This window comes from Theobroma cacao, chromosome 4, assembly GCF_053813885.1.
Source record: "Theobroma cacao isolate CCN51 chromosome 4, ASM5381388v1, whole genome shotgun sequence".
Lineage (NCBI taxonomy): Eukaryota > Viridiplantae > Streptophyta > Magnoliopsida > Malvales > Malvaceae > Theobroma > Theobroma cacao.
The window spans coordinates 23,834,289-23,852,158 of NC_142642.1; the positions used below are offsets into that span (position 1 = coordinate 23,834,289).

Below are 17,870 nucleotides of genomic sequence, written 5' to 3' on the forward strand. Positions count from 1 at the left end.
TAGCGTCTGCCTCCTTAGTCAGCAATGTGGCTTGATAATAGTAACACCTCAGGTCCCACCATTTCTATCTTTTCATTTTTCTTTTTTGGAATATTTTTATTTTCTCTTCTACAATTTAAATTTTTCATTACTATCACATTAACTTCCAATAAAAAATTTAATGTCACATATTATTTTATACTTATTAATTTATTTTAATATAATATTCTTATTAAAAGAAATACGAATCAAATGTAGCATAATTCTTTTATTAGTTATTGGATTACAACAGAAGAGGAATGTAACATGCATCAACCAAGGAATGACAGCACCCCACAAACGTAGGAAATTAACCCACAAAATCATAAAACCCCCAAAATCATACGACTCGCAAAGCATATTTTCCCATAATTCTTAAACTCTCTCGGGTGGGAGCTCTATGTATACGAAACTCTTCTTTCCCGATCAAACTGCATATACGAACGACTTGAGAAGAGCCCTGCGAAACCCTTTGACAGGCAACCTTCAACTGCACATGGAGACTTGGAAGAAACCATTGGACTACTGTGTTTAACAACTTCCATGCAGGAGGCATCAGATGAACTACGGGTACGATTATCTTCCCTATTAACTGCTCTGTGCGTTATCAACCTGCTTCTCTTAGAACTCAACAAGTCGGCAGGGTTGGAGAAGTGTGGATCTGAGGTCTCCATTATGTCACTGTGACAACCGGGCAGCTTCCTCTTCAACCCAGGAAATACCCGTAATCCTGCCACATTATATCATTATAACATTAATTATCACTTGCTGTTTCGGTATAAGTAGGAAACTTATTTAAAGGTGAACACAAAAACTAATATTTGACATACCCGGCAATGAGTCCTCATACGTGCACGACTGGGAATCTGAATCATCACAGCTGCAGAAAACATTTGAATCTTTATTGGACCCAGAAATCCTGCAATGGAAAGTAGGGGGGTTTAAACGTCTAGCCAAAACATTACCATACAAGAGTCATCAATAAAATACAAAATTGAAAAGAAAAATCATACAAGGATGATATAAATAAATACTAAAAAAATTACAATAAGAATTTGCATAGCCTAAAGATAAACCAAGTAATAAGAAAGAGCAATGATCAAAGGAAAGTGCTGAAGATACAGAAACCAAACCTGTACATATGCTCAACAAAGTCATCAATTAGAACAGGCCAAGCGCCTGCAAAATAACCAAACTAAGATCCACATGGCAAAAATACATGAGAGCCCATAAGACAGATTTAGGAAACTTAATACCTTCAGGATCATACCCTTCCAGGTTTTCATGCACACACCGACTAAAAGCTAAAACTTGCTGCCAGGTATCCTCAGAAATATTGTGTCGCTGATTTTTCTAAGAGGAAATCTAAACATTAGTTGCCTTAATCAAGAGATTAGCAGTAGGTCATATGCAGTTATTCTTTCAACTTAAACCAATAGTGCAAAAACAGAATACATAACCAGCCCAAGAGACGACTATCATTCAAATTCACTAACTTGGCATGCACGGCTTCACATGCCCTGTATAATGATTTTCCAACATGTATAAGGCAACCAAACTAAGACTTTTAGAATGCTTCTTACACACTAACAATTGAAACTGGAACAGCAGAGAAGTGACTCCCTCTATGATGGAATGAAGTACAAGATAAAATCTTCTACCTACTATGTTAAATAATAAATCATTAATGTCATTCAATTTAATTATAAAGTAACAACTAATGCCACAATTCTAATGAAAGATTAATGCAAAGATTACAGTAATCTTATACGTTGGAACAATAACCAAGAGTTTCAAAAGATGCCTCTGAGACAAACATAAAGGGTTGGCCACTTAGTATCAGTCATACTCATACCTCAACAAAGTCGCACCACTGGTTAAGCAATCGAAACCTGCCAGCTAAGACTAATCTCCATGCAGCAACCGCCCTGTTTACAGCTATCAATCATGCCACAAAAAGAAGAGATTTAAGCACAAGACCAAAAAAATTTATCATAATTTACAGCTTACATATCCTCAATATTTATTCCAGGGATAAATCAATAAAAGCATTTGCATTTAACTAAGTAGTATGAGAAAACTTACTAATATTCTTTTGACCATTTTCCCGGCATACAAAGAAAACAAAATCATAGAAGCACGAGAATTCAGAAAAGTCTACCTACAAGAAACAACAGCAAGTCAAATTTCAGTATGGAAAACATGATATCAAAACATAAAACCAATGTAGAAAAGTGAAGAACTGCAAAGATACTTCATACTGGAGTCTAAAATTCTAGTTAAATCTGTCCCTCAAAGAACTTCAATGAAGAGGAATCTCACCATCAAGTCTAGTTGTAACATAAGCTTGAGAAGTTCATCAAAGATTGCAGTCCTGTCAAAGGAAACAAAATAAAATATTGAATAAATGCAACAATCACTAGTGTGCAACTGAATTATGACTGAATAACCAATAAACAAGACTGGCTACAGAATCTTTTTTCTGCCATCCACCTTCCTTTTGAGAAAAATTCTGTCTTGGGCCATAATATATTTTTCATTCAAATATTAGATTAAATTTTTCCTTGGTTTACACATTATCATTAATGATAGAGTAGTAGTCTACGCACATGCAGGATGTGTAACATGGTCTACAAGGGATTATTGCAACTCAGGATCAAGCTGGAGTCTTCAAAATTCAACCTTAAGATGTGATTTGTAGTTTCCAACAGTTGCAGCTAAATCAAATGTACCTAAGACAAGAACTACCTAAGAATGATAGTTCTCACATGGCATCCCTTCAATATCATACTGGTTTGTCCATGAGAATAATTGTCAAGTCTTTTAACACTAAAAAACCAATTCTCCAATCCTCCTAAGGGTAAACCAAACTCGATAAACTCCTATATACAGATTATAGATATGTGTACTACCTTGTGTGCATCCTTGACTCCACCATTTTCAAAAGCTGATTCAATGCATCCCTAGAAAATTTAGCTCTTTGTGAATTCTCATCTTGTCGATAGCCTTCTACACCACAAACATAATCATTTCCTATTCTAAGTTCTGCAAGACAGTTCAAAAGTTAAGTAAATGACAGCAAGAGCCCTTTCGAGCCTCAACCCCCTCCCTCCCCCACCCCCAAAAAAAAAAAAGTACCAAACCAAATAAAATTTAAAAAAAAAAAAAGAAAAAAAAAAGTGGCATCCCAATCACAGCACAAATATTCTGAACAGTTGAAAACTGTGAACATTTAACCAATTGTTTAATCAAATCAAATTACTAAAAACAAATTAACCTTGCTTAAAATTTGTTAAAACCCAATTAAATTACCCATATTTTCTTCTTCTCTTTTATTAAAATTTTCTGGATGCTAAATTACATTAATATTTTCACAATTATTCAAATCAACTAAAGTTTAAACTTAAAGAAAAAAAAACCATTTCAACTCCCTTCCCCCATAATTATTAAACCCAAGAACCCTTATACAGTTTTCGGTCTTTTACACCCAAAAAACCACCAAAAATATAGAAATTTTCAAATTCTCATTTTTTACATTACACCAAAACGCTTTATTTGTTTTTTAAAGGGATACAGCAAACGAAGTAAAATCTGGAGAATAAATAAAGAAAAGTTAAAAAAAAATTACCACAGAATCGCCTGTAAATCTCGCAGATATCAAACCCATTCGGACCCAGAGAGTCCATCGAATTCTCAACCGGCCTGGAGCTCCGGGGTGTTATGTTTTCTTCTTATTTATTTTTGTGAGTTTCAAAGAAAAACCCACAAATCTATTTTCCGGCGTCCTTACAAACTTATAGTATCCTCTCTTTCTCTCTTTGAACGTTTACTGTATTTTAACAATCAGATTTTTAAGCTTTGTCCTCTAGATTTTGTATTCAGAGAGAGAAAGAGAAGAGAGGAAGGAAAGGAAAATACTGGTTTTCGGTGAAATTAACAGGGGACTAAACCGGATCTTCCTTCCGGTTCAGGTGAACCGGGTACTGAAATGGCATGTGCTGTATCTTATTCTTTCCCCCCCCCCGCCCGCTCGCATTTTCTTTAATATATAAATAAGAAAAAGCAAAACTTTTAAATAAAAAGGATTTTGGTTTGAAACTCTTTTACTCTAACCTTGAATATATTCGTCTTGAATTTTTATGTATTAAATTAAAAGATAAGTAAATAAAAGATAGAATTATTTTTTAAAAAAAAGATGAAATAGTATTAATTAATTATAAATTATTTGGGATAATATTATTTTATTTTTTGATATAATATAACCCACCTAAACTTTTTAGGCTGCATGCCAAGTTAGCAGGTGGTCATCTCTTTCAGGCATGTGATTGTAAACCTACCCTTAGTCTAACTTATTTTACATTCATAATTTTCTTGTTACCAAGAAAACAACATACTATACAATGTATTTCAAAAGAAAAAAATACAAAACGACAGAACAATTTTATGAAATGGATATTTTAATGATGTTAGTGGAGTGCAACAACTTCACATTTACAAATAAATGTGTTTGGTACATAAGATGAAAGCTAAAATTGGGTAAAATAAAATAAAGTAGTTAATAGGATCCATATATTACTAATTAATTTCAAAATTTAATACCTACCAATTACATGTATGTAAGTTCAATTGTTTTGATGATGCTTAAATTCTTAAATTATTTTTTTAAAATTCTTAAATTATTTTTTAAAAAAATTAAATAAATTTTTTTTATTTTGGATCAAATATGTAGACTCTGACTAATAATTATTAGTCAAAATATGGCATTTACATGGTATTAATGTGTGGGGTTAAATTGTCACATGGACATGTCTCGTCACCATTTATTATGATATGACAGCATACCACGTTAATATCAAGTGACATAAAATAACAAGTAACGACTTGATAAATAATAATTAATCAACCATCAATTATAAGGGTCTATTTGATTCAAAATATAAATATAATACTTTATTGAATGCAATAAAGAAATAAAAATTTATTTGACTTTTTGTGAATAATTTTAAAACATTCTTATGTATTATGCCGAAAATATATTATGATACGAATTTAAAATTTTTTACCTAACTCTCACCCACTATTTGGAAATGGTTTCAATAATCTTTTATAATGTAATTTATCAGTTTCATAAACTTTACAACTTTATGATACTTACAAATTGTGTAATTTTAACTATTTACACATGTGATGCATGAATGACTCCTTTTTTTTTTTTTTTTTTCAAGTCACATGCCTATTGAATAAAAAGGAAAAAGGAAGAAGAAGATGGAGTGGCTTAGAAGGTACTTACTTAGAATACCTTGCTTTCTCCACTTTACTATTAATTACACTTGAAAATGGAAAATGCCAAAAATAAAATGGAACAAGAATATACCATGCATGTGGTGAGCTTCAAACTAGAAAAAAATTTATTTAGAAGCTAAGTAGATATGGAAAGTCTCATCCAATAAAAGAAAAAGGAAAGTTATAAGTTGTTTAATTTAACAACTGATTTGAAAGAAAGATATGATGAGACAACTAAGCAAGAAACTTAAAACACAATTTGGGGTTGATTTCATAATTGTATAATATAATTTGAAAACAAAGAGATGAGTCAATATACAATATTACAGTAATTGCAATCAAAGCATTTTCATGCAGCAATTGCTATATATATGGAAACTTAAGATTGTATATTTGCATTCAAAATTTTCAAGCCAATTCTCATTTATTGTTGAATCAGAAAGAGGAATTAGGTAAGCAAACTTGAAGTTTATAAAACATCTTTGCTCTTTTTCCCTTTTCAAGGGAAGAAAAAACCAAAACTCAAGAGTTGGTAAACTGCTAAATCCTTTGAATTTTTTTTTTCTCACTTCATCAAATGGTAATTTCCTTATTTCCATACCAATAAAAACCTTCAAAACCAACTAGTCAAAGCGACAATTACAATTTGCAATACCTTGATGTATACCAAGTTAAATAAGCCCTTGATTTGCCTACTTAAAACCTGGGTTATATACATTCAATCTCCTATCAAGTCGAATTCTATCTTCTAATTCAATTCCCTTTGTAAAGGTGCTTGTAATTAAGCCCTACAAATATCTTCCAAGCATAAAAAACTAAAATCCTTCTTATTCAAAAATGAATTACTTATAGAGATTTTTTTATTCATGACAAGGTTTTTAGTTAGATATATATCTATATATATTTTAATTAATCTTGAAATTATAAAATCAAATTTTAGACTTTAGAATGGATAATCACACAAATAAGAATAAGTTATCCAATTTGATTTTGCAAATATAAAGCAAATTAGTTAAACTTATTAATATCTGACAATGTATAGCTTTTATAGATGAGTAGATCCCAAAATCCTGACACCTCATTAGCAAGCTATCATTTTGAAAGAAATAAAAAGTTGATATTAATTTTATGAACTTTTTATTTCTTTTAAAATAATATCCCAGGAAGAAGATGTTAAGATTTGGAGTCAATGTATCAAATATTTTTCCAAACATATGTGCTAAAACTTTAAAGCAATTCTTTCCTTCTTAGACAATATCTTCGATCAAATATATGAAGCAAACTACTTACATATTAAGTACATTCCTTTCTCGTAATTTCGTAACAATATTCTTACCATATTTTTATTTTTACTTAAGAAACTCATTATAATATGAAACAAATATATAAACAAAGTTGGCAAAGTTGATCCGAATTGAAAAAACCATTTGACCTGTCCAATTCCAAATCTAACCCAATTCGAATCAAAAAAAAAATCAACAACTCAAATTCGTTCAACCTGAATTCAAATTGATTAAAATCCCAAATAAATTGAATACAAATGATTCAAAAAATTATTCTAAAATAACTTAAATATGAATAATTCCTCCAAAACCAAATTAATTTGGTTTTTAAAAAAATAAAAATTTAAACTTAAAATAATTCAAATTAGAATTAATCAAATCCGAAATAATTTTAACTCGAAATCATCATCTGAATTCAAAATGATACAAGTAAAAAATAATTCAAATCCAAAACCATTAAAATTTTATTTAATTCAAAACAACTCGACCCACGCAATTATCGTCTTTATATATAAATAAATAATCTTTTAGTATATCTTAGGAGTTTTTTACTATCACAAATGTAAAGAAAGTTGAGTAACAATTTATGATTGAAAATTAATAACAATTCCATGAAAAAGAGAAATCATCAAGCCGTAATGTGAAACTACTTATGAGTTAAGATCACAAACTATATACTGCTCATAGAAATCAGAAATATCTTATCATTTAGTTTGAATTAAAATTGTCACGAATTCAACCCTTTTTTTTTAAAGAAAAAAACCACATTATAACTTCTAGTTGAAGTCCTTTAGGATTCCACACATCTGACTTGTCACCTCTTTGCCACGTCCCCAAATCTTCCCCGATTCCCCCGCCTTTGTCCCATGAAACTTCAACGTAATCTCGTACGACATCAAACATCCTCGTATCTACATTGTTCGAACTTTCCAGAACCGCCTCCAATCCTATATGAAATCTTCTCTCTTCTTCCAGTTTTATTTCATAAAATTTTCTTCTTTTTTTCTTAAATCAAACAAGTGAAAGAAGTCTCTTGTTTCCTCTTCTTTGTTTGCTCCTACATTCAAATGGCGGATCTTACCCAAATCCAAAAACCTCCTCGGATTGTCTTCCTCGTAATTCGCCTTGGCGACGGCGGCGCCTGCCCCGGCTTCGAAGGCTTCCATTGAAGCCATGCCGAGGATAAAAGTGAAAGAGAGTGGCAAAGATTGCAGTATTTGTTTGGAAGAGTTTAAAGTTGATGAAGAAGCTAGGGAGACCCCATGCAAGCACGTGTTTCATTCGGGTTGTGTTGAAAAGTGGCTCCGGATACACGGGTCATGCCCGGTTTGTAGGTTTTTGATGCCCGCTGAGGAGGAGGAAAGCGGAGGCGATCGCAGTGGCGGTGATCGTGGTCAGGAAAGTTTGGAAGGCGGGGAGATTGGTTCAGGATTTGTACGGTCGGTTTTAGCTTTTACTAGTTTGATGGCTATGGCGGGTTTGCATGTGGGTTCGGATCAAGTTGATGAGGATGACTGTTCAGCTCAAGACATGGATGGCAACTGAAACAAATCAGCTTGCTTTTGTTATTTTCTTTTTAAAACGAATGTATTTTTTCATTTTTACCCCTTGAAGATGGGGACTATAATGTACAAAGAATTAGAGATCAAAAGGGATTTTAGTTTCTGTTAGATACAAAAGGGAGTTCAATTATTTTATTTATTAGTCTCACTTTTTATTTCATTTTTTACAAATTATCTCCAAACACCCCCTAAATTATTTTTAAAATTCAAATAAATTTTTATTATTTTACTATTTGTAATTTTTACGTTGAACCTATTAAGTAATTACAATATCACTTATCATTCTATATCATGTGACATAACGAGATATGCTGGCATGTCATAATGAATGATATTAATATTTGATATGGCATGATCATATGATATTTTTCACCTATCGCATCAGCGCACACATTAATGTTATGTCAATGTTATATGGATATAAAATGACAAATGACATCTTGACTGATAACAATTAATCAACCATTAATCACAAAAACTTATTTAACTCAAAAATAAAAGTATATTGACTTAATTAAATGTAATAAAAAAATAAAAATTTATTTAAATTTTTGTGAATAGTTCAAGGATCTTTTCAAATATTATGTCTTAATTTTTCTTATTGGAAGAAGGAAATCATTTCACTTAAATTAATTGTTTTACTAGCATTTTTATTACCGTATTATTTCTTCAATCTTTTTTGATCATAGGGGAGAAAGAAATGAAGTAGTCCCCTTTCCTTTCTCCATTCTTTTCTCATTTTCTCCTTTGTGTTTTTCCTTTCCCTTTACAATACAGTGTTAGTGGCGAATTCTGTGGGCAGTGTGAGTTTTGGGTTTGGTTTTTGTTGGCAAATAGACGTGAGCCACTAACAAGGCTTATTCTTTAGCTTTTCTAGCAAGGACTAGACTATGGTTTTAGGCAAGTTGCATAATTGTTTGTTAAGTAATCACCATCATCTCCTGTCCTTACAGCTGACGGATAAAGGGGAAATGAACATGGCCCTTTCAATGTTTTTTTTTTCTCTGACAAAAACTGTGGCCAAAGTCTCATGGAGGTCGGCTAGACATTAACGGATAGCATGGGTATGTTCACAGGCTGTCCTAGGACAAAGACATGTACAACACGGGTTTGAGATCCCTGGAGAAAGGGAAACACGCGAATGCACATATGAATAGTGATGATAAGTGTATGGAATCATCCAAGTACTGTTTGTGACCCAAAGCAAAAGCTCTTATGGATCCACATATGGAGACATGTCCTGGAAATTTTAGTCTCCCAAAACCTGGAATTTATGCTTCATGATTGACGTATGGATCTGAGTCCTTTTTTATTCCATGAGTGCTGATCTCAGTATATGATGACTGATGAGAATCACTTATAACATGAGAATAGATTTTGATTCTCCAACCGGGATGACACAAACCAAATCCTAATTTGGTTGCAGAGTTAGATGATAGTAATAATAGCTCCAAAACAAGCAACTCTATACCTGGGATTTCATCTATCGGCCTAATTATAAAGTCAGAACTTTGACTTTGTCAGGGAAAGAGCTTAGGCTAGGGTTTTGTCTATGGTATTCTATCACCATCATTCTTTATTTTATACTACCAGCCTGAGAACAATGCAACAGAAAAGAGAAGCTACCTACTCTAAACTAAATACAACAGCCATTGAAAAGTAAGATCTTGTAACAATCTCTGCACTAGTTGTTTTAAGAGTTAGTGTCCGTCTCATGCAATTCCTTGAGCACTACCACATCTGACTCTCGGCACCTGCCCCCCAAAATCACAAGGTAATAAGGAAGCATGGAACAGACACTAACTGAATCTTATCTAAACATAATGAGTTCTTACAATGATTTAAAATTTCAGGAGAGAGAAAAACCTCCTTTCAACAATTATAAGGATTGTCCAAGTTGACATGTCTATCTGTCTGAATGGACTCTGCATTAGCAGAATACATGGAACATTACCACTCACACAGTTTTCAGCCTCTGGAAACCCCACAAAAATTGTAGCAAGGCACTCAAATCCGTGAAGATGAAAATTTGCTGCTTCCAACTCTGCCTATCCTTCACTAATTTGAGAACTTTTAGCTGCCTTCAGTTATCACTATATATCTGAAAACTAGCAACGCCTATGTTGGTTAACACAGAGAGGTGGTAAAGTTAGGCATTCTGGTGCAAAAGGTAGAAAGAGTTTAAAATTTGAAAGCATAATGTAAAATCGGATTCAATACAGAATTATTATATAAATAAATAAGGAAAGCACACAAATTCACCAAATCTTTAAAGCTTCAACAATACTTGGCTCTTTCTGCTTCTTTAGTTTACAACAACCATAAACTAACAACCATTATTCAATTGAGAAACTTTGATAAAGAAAAATATTGTTTGTGAAGTACATTTTACTTGAGTGATTCAATATAAAGATGGAGCTTTGCAATTTCATTCACTTCTGTATTCCCCTACTTTATGAGATAAAAAATTGCTTGGAATGGTATCTAAATCATTTAAGTTGGCAAAAGTACATAGCATTTGGGTGATTCAACATAAAGATGCGCTTCCCAATTTCATTGACTTGTGTACCTATCCTGCTTTATGAAATAAAAGATTGCTTGGAAGCGTATTTTTTAAATCATTTAACAAGGCAAAAATTTTGGTGTTGCATATAATGTACAAATAGAACAAACAAGGAATTTACAGAGGCTAGTCCATAAATCATATAACACTAACAGATTTCTGGTATTATGACTCAACTACAGCTAAACTCAGGTCATCTAAGCCTTAATTTGCATTAAACCAGTAACTATTACCAGTATGTTAGCGAAGACGAAAAAAAGCACTTTTGGACTTTGATAATCCATTCCATCAAATTGTTTGATTCAGCAATATCTTTGCTAAATCAAATCAACCAGCATCTTGAAATAATTATACCAAGTTAAACCTATTTAATTATCAATTATCTAAAATTTAGCAGATTTTACATTGATCAATAACTCTCTTCATGGAAAAAATAGAAAAGAAAAACATCATACTTACACTCACAAGGTTGAACTAAAGTTAAACCACGACACAAAGCAAAATTCGTTTACCCTCTAATGCTGAAAGAAAATTGGGTAAAGATATTTAAAATCCAATCCTGCTTTTGATTTTTTGTTCCAGAATTGTCACTCACAGCTAAGACTAATAAGAACCAGCTGGACTACAACAGAGTAATAAAATGCTGTTTAACCATAAAAAGGGAATAACTGAAAGGAAGCAAGTGAAATTACCTTTGCCATACCTCCACATGCTTGATCATCTTGCCCTTTTCTCACTTTAAAATATTCCAACATGACGAAAGGCAGTTTTAGCTTAAACAAAAGGCTTCGGTGACATGAAAGAGGAGACTTGTAAGCAATATAACAATCAACTTTCTTATATGGTGGTCCATTAAAAGATATGTAACTAACTAAAAAGTATGGAAGATGGATTTAGATGTGAGAATAAGAGAAAGCGCAAGAAATCAATTAGTTAATGTCCGACCAGGATGTGAAGAGCAGAATTGCTGCACTGGTATAATATGATATTCACATATTTGTTCAAGTAGAAAAGAATATGTTCTACCAACTTACATGACAATTGAACATGAAGATTTGGTAGATAACACTAGATGGACTATCACAAGAGACATTTAATCTTCTCGAAATATCTGTTCAGGAATTTACAATGAAGTTATTGTTATTTGTGAAATACTACAACGAAGCTCGAAATGTAGGCAAAGTTATGGTTTCTATGCCTCAGATGTATCTGATCAAACGAGTCTGGCATCTGTGCCAAAAACTAATTCCTCAGAAGTGGCAAAATATTGAATTAGCCGGTAAACATTGTTAGGTTTTAAAGTCTTGCACTTCCTAACAAAGATAAATAACATAGCATGAAGTTCTAGCAAGGAGAAAAGAAAAAAGAAACTAAGGCTTCTCAATTCTTGCCAGAATTACCAGAAGGAGTTCAGATCTATCAAACATAAGTTGGAAATGATGCAATCTTTGAGGAATGATCATAGGACAATAGACGCTGACTATCTGCATCGACAGTATAACACTCTCTATTGTGAGTAAAACAGATTAAAAATCATGATGCTTAGATATTCAAAAGACCCTATGAGCCCTATAGTATACCTTACTTGTTTTTATCCTGATTAATATAAAGGACAGACTACCATGAGGAAAAATATTCAACACCATGGGCTATATGGTACACCAAAACAATCACTATTTCGTCTTAGGTAGAATCAAGCACTTTCAAATATGTTTAGTTCAATAGTTACCTTAAGAATTTAACAATCTACATCTCAAAGGAAAAAAAAGTATTTGACAATCTTCTTCTTCTTCTTCTTCTCATAATTTAACACAAGCACCAATCAAATAGTTCAACATAGTGCATAATAATTTAATATCTTTTAAGTGTCAAACTTCAACAATCACCAAAATCAATAAAAAAGAAATTCTAAAAACTATAACTACATAAAATAAATTGCAACATGAAGAACCCAATACATAAGCTTTAAGAAGTAAATTACCATTAAATAGTGATTAAAATAAATGAACGAAAGGATTCTTATATTCTCCACTATAACCAACTGTATATAATCCTTACAACTTATTGCCAAGAGAGCTTATTTAAAGACAACATAGTTTCTGATTAAACTAACCAGAGAAGGCACTCCTCTCTGCATTATGACTACTTTCTGTATTGCTTTAATTCCTCTCTATATCATATCCCAAAATCCTATTTCTTGATCTTTCTTTGCTTCTTAGGCCCTGGAACCTCCAATCTGCCAACAGAACAGCCACACCTAGCTCGAAAAACAAGCACTGCTCTTCCATTAACCGGCGCCATCTTCTTTAGCTCAGCTTCCAATTCCTTATGATGATCTCGGGGCAACTCAAAAAGTCCTTTTTTAACACCATCTTTAACCAAAGTGCTGGAATTCTTCACACACTCCTCAGTTTCCAACTGAATATCAAACTCGGCTGCCTTCCTAAGCCCTTTACAATTAGGATTCCCACATTTCCTAGTTGTACACAGAAGCAAAACCCAAGCAGCTATTGCAGCACAACAAAAACCAAGTCCTATAGATCCATATATCATTGGAGTTCTCATCATTTCCTCTTTAACCAAATAAAAGGCAGTTCCAATGAATTCAATCAATTTCAGAGATATGCACTTTATAGTTGGAAATAACAGGAACCCACAAGCAGCAATCACAGCAATTAAGATAACAACATCAATGGCAGCAGATCTTGATCTTTCACAAGATGGAATTTTTAAGCAACTTGGTGAATTGAATACCTTCTGTTTCTTGTAAAAATTGTTCCTTGATGATGATGATGATGATGATGATGATTTGGTATTCATAACAAAATCATTTGAATTCACAGAATTTGCCATGCTTGTAGCTGAGGAAGCCTGGTCAACCGACTTGCAGACTGAGATTGAGCTATGGAAATAGACCATTTCAAATCAAACCCAGAATTTTAAAGCCAAAAGTAAAAACAACCCTATAAAGAAAAACGGAAACTCTATCAATTCTCCTCCAACCCAAACTCTAAATCCAGATCAAACCCACCTCATAAAAGCTCAAAAAGGAAACAACTTAATTATTTCCACCTCAAGATCAGGTGATTTTATTAGTACCCAAATGATTAAATTCCTTTCAAAGCACCACAAAGATATTGAAACTTTCAATCTCAAATCTCAATTTGAGATTGAATTATAAGGAGAAAAAGAAGAACTGGAATTGAATGAGCAAAGGCCGGCTATTGAGATTTGAGAGAGAGAAGAAAGACAGAGAGAGAAGGAAACAAAGGAAGAGTCTTTTTTAACCTTTTGGCATTGTTATTTCTTTTATCACAAAAATTTCTTGAGCTAACAAGTAAGAGCTGTGGCTTGTTTTTGTGTTATGTTTTTGTTGTAAAAGGGAGAGTCCGACACGTTTGAGGAGAAAACAATTAAAAAATAAAAATAAAGAAGTTTATTCGGTGGGCTTTTGATGATTACAATGGGCTTGGACTTTGCTTTTTGAAGACTTGAGTGTTCCAATCATATATTCATGATTTTGTGGGGTATTATTCTATGGGCTTTGGTCCACCATCTCTCTTTTTTACCCTTATTTATTGGATTAAAAATTTTCACTTACATTGAAATTAGAATTGTTTTATTAAATGAAGCATTAGAATTCTTTTAGTTAAAGATATTAACAGGTAGGGTACCTATTAATTTTGAGATACTCGAACTCTAATCTTATTAAAAATTAAATATCTTAACCCTATTAACTATCTGAATAATTTTAAAAATTACTACTCTAATTTAACCTTAATACATTTTCATTACCTTTTAATTATCCTAACCTGTTTAAATATCTGATTAGATAAAAAAATTATTAAAATCTTCTTCATGGGTACCTAATTACCCAATTAATTATTCTAATTTCATAACTTTCCTTTAGATTTATATGTTATAAGTTTCTACAAATAAAGGTATATATATTATAATTAATAATTTTATAAGTTATAATTTTTGTAATGTTAACACACAATAAAAAGTAAATATATTTATATTTAAAGTATATATGTATATATACACACACGCATACATAAAAATATTTTAATATATATATATATAATAGTAATTATATTCCTTATAAATGAATCTAATATATATAAAGTATATATATTAAAAGACATTACAAGTTAATTAATAATTATAGTTTCATGAATTAATTTAATTAACTATACAAGTTTGTCCTTAATTATATAAAATTAAAAAAAATAACTAGGTTTTACAACTATTCTAATTTCACAACTTCTCTTTAAGTTTATATAAGTTTATATAAATAAAGTTGTATATATTATAATTAATAATTTTATAAGTCATAAATTTGTAATGTTAGCACAAAATAGAAAGCAAATACGTTTATATTTAAAGTTTATATATACTAAAAATATTTTAGTATATATATAATAGTAATTATATTTCTTATAAATTAACACAATATATAAACTATATATATTAAAAGAAATTACAAGTTAATTAATAATAATAGTTTCATGAATTAATTTGATTAATTATACGGATTTGTTCTTAATTTCATGAAATTAAAAAAAATTAGATTTCAAAACTATTTTAATCTCAAAAGCTTTCTTTAAGTATATATATTATAAGATTATATAAACAATGGTATTTATATTATAATTAATAATTTTATAAGTCATAAGATTGTAATGTTAACACAAAATAAAAAGTAAATATATTTATATTAAAAGTATATATATAATAGTAATTATATTCTTTTATAATATGATATAATATTCAGATTATTTAAACATAATTAACAATATAATAATTTTTGAATTTAAATATATTAATGTCATCATATTAATAATTAGAGTAACCATACTTTTCATATATTTGATAGTTTTTAACAAAAAAAAATTGCTTATAAAGTTGATAAAAATTGTAAATTTTTAATTTAATTATTAAAATAATAATAAAATATTTATAAATAGTAATCGAGTTCGGGTAACAAGTACTCAAAAGGTGGTACCTGAACTCGATACAAGTTGTGAAATCACTATCTGAATCTATTCCAAATTCGATTATAGGGTACATTAACCCTATATAATCAGGTCGAATATCTGCGATACTTTATAACTGGGTATCCATTACCATCTCTACTTTTAGTTTAGGAAAGGTTGAAGGAGATGGCAATCTTCCTCCTCCATCTTCTTGATAACTTGTTAAACAGATAACGCTTCTAATTTTGGATCACAAGTCAAATAATGGAAGAGAGTCAACCTTATATAAACTGGGTTTTCCTTTTTGTCACAAAATAGAAAAGAAGAAGGTTCATGTTTTATCCTACAAGCCATGCTTTGGAGTTTGAACAATTTCTTGGGAAAACTAGAAACTTGTACTTTGTTAGATGCATGAACAAAACGTTGAAATATATTCAAAGGGAAAAGATATATTCAATAAAAACAGAGCTTAATCAAGAGAAGGGACAAAGTCAAGATTTTTGGCTTGGGGGATGCCATAATAATAATAATAATAATAATAATAATAATAATATATTTAGTTATACCTCTAATAACACAAAAATTATAAAGAAATTGTCATTGATGCAAAAAAAATAGTAAAAATTAAGCATATCAAATTCAAATAATGCAGTACGTAATTAATGTGTAAACAATATAAATATCTAATTTTGATAATTTAAAAGAATATATATCATATTGCTTCGGAATTGTATTGAAAGTATATGTAAAATTTACTCAGTGTCATCGAATCATTATTGAAACATTTTATCTAATTTTTCTAAAGGGTTTGGTGTTTGATATTTTCCTGCATCTAATCTAATGACACCCATGTCGTCATTAGCCCTTCTACCTACTTCTTTTTTTGAAAATATATCTAACATTGATCGAATCTAAATTGAATTCGTTTTGATATCACTTTATCACATTATTATTGTATTTTTTTCAAAAGACTAATTTACTGAAAAAGAGATTGAAAATCTTTTATATAATTTTTTTAAGGCGCTTGACGTGACACCAACACCACTTGAATTCCCTTATCAAGACCAATAAATTAAATGAGAATAGCAGGGTAAGAAAGTTTGAAAATTTATTATTTAAAAGTTGCATGTATGTTACGTTAACGCCGGTAAAATGTAATAAGTCCAAGTAGATGCGTTCGCACTAAAAGCCTTGGCTAGAAAAACAAAACAATTAAGGAGAAACGAAAGCATACAGCCAAACTTTTTTGACTCAAGAATATCAACAGTCTGAGCACATCCATTACGTTTGGGTTTGGAGCTTATTCAAAAGAATAGAAAACAAGGAAGAGATGTTTGATTTTTTATTCGTACAAATGAAGGAGACGAGCATTACATGGTGGGAATGCCTGTGCACACAAAAGTCTTCCGAAACCCTAATGCAAGTCTCCATTTTAGTCAACCCTAAATTCTGTGGAAAGAAAATTTTTCAACGCCATCATGTGCTTGCAAAGACCCCAAGCATCAAACACCACATCAGTTTTGGTGGTGGAAAATCTGAATGGGGGTTTATAGTCAGAGAGAGATATATATTTATGTCACAGTTACCCCATCATAATATTTCTTTTAAATAATTAAATAGATAAATAAAAAGATACATATAAATACATGTGTATATATATATTTATATATGTATGTATACATGATTTCAATATGATAATTCTACTTTCTTTTTAGATTTTCAAATTTGAACAGATATATATATATGATTAACTGAAATAAAAAATATTTATACATGCGCTCGATTATTTTATAAAAATTCTCGTGCTTGTAGAGAAAATTTTCTTAGAGTTGTTTTGATATATTTGATATATGAGTTTTAAACCTAGGAGTAACAACAGTTGGTGGATAATTAACTTTGTTTAAATTAGATGCCTCTAATAAACTATTGAAAATTTTTAAATGATTCAATCTTTAATTTCGATGCATATTTGCAAATCCCCTATTGGACGATTTTCAATAAAAATGTGTTGAAAATGTTAAGTAGCTAAAAGCCAGTAAGTTAGTTGTTGTATTCTGTCAATTCATTCAAGGAAAAATATGTTATTTAATTACATTAAATTTTTTTCTTTTTAATCATATATTCTTTCCTTTTTAACTTTCATAACAATGCAAAATATTAATTATAATTAAAATTATAGCTC

At 30.8% G+C, this 17,870-nt stretch overlaps 2 protein-coding genes across 2 annotated transcripts; both read right to left on the reverse strand.

Annotated features, from left to right (window-relative positions):
* Positions 1–232: 232 nt before the first annotated feature.
* AAR3 (defective in cullin neddylation protein (DUF298)) lies at positions 233–3,920 on the reverse strand. The gene is made up of 9 exons (XM_007032494.3): positions 3,647–3,920; positions 2,931–3,063; positions 2,341–2,392; positions 2,104–2,179; positions 1,874–1,956; positions 1,275–1,371; positions 1,152–1,197; positions 849–937; positions 233–748 (listed from the first exon to the last, which is right to left on the reverse strand). Exons 1-9 carry the CDS (start codon positions 3,702–3,704, stop codon positions 417–419), a joined length of 966 nt encoding a protein of 321 aa, XP_007032556.2. The 5' UTR covers positions 3,705–3,920; the 3' UTR covers positions 233–416.
* Positions 3,921–12,709: 8,789 nt separating this feature from the next.
* LOC18601532 (Ribosomal protein L34e superfamily protein) lies at positions 12,710–14,052 on the reverse strand. The gene has a single exon (XM_007032498.3). The coding sequence runs from the start codon at positions 13,626–13,628 to the stop codon at positions 12,900–12,902; it is 729 nt and encodes a 242-aa protein (XP_007032560.2). The 5' UTR covers positions 13,629–14,052; the 3' UTR covers positions 12,710–12,899.
* Positions 14,053–17,870: the final 3,818 nt, after the last annotated feature.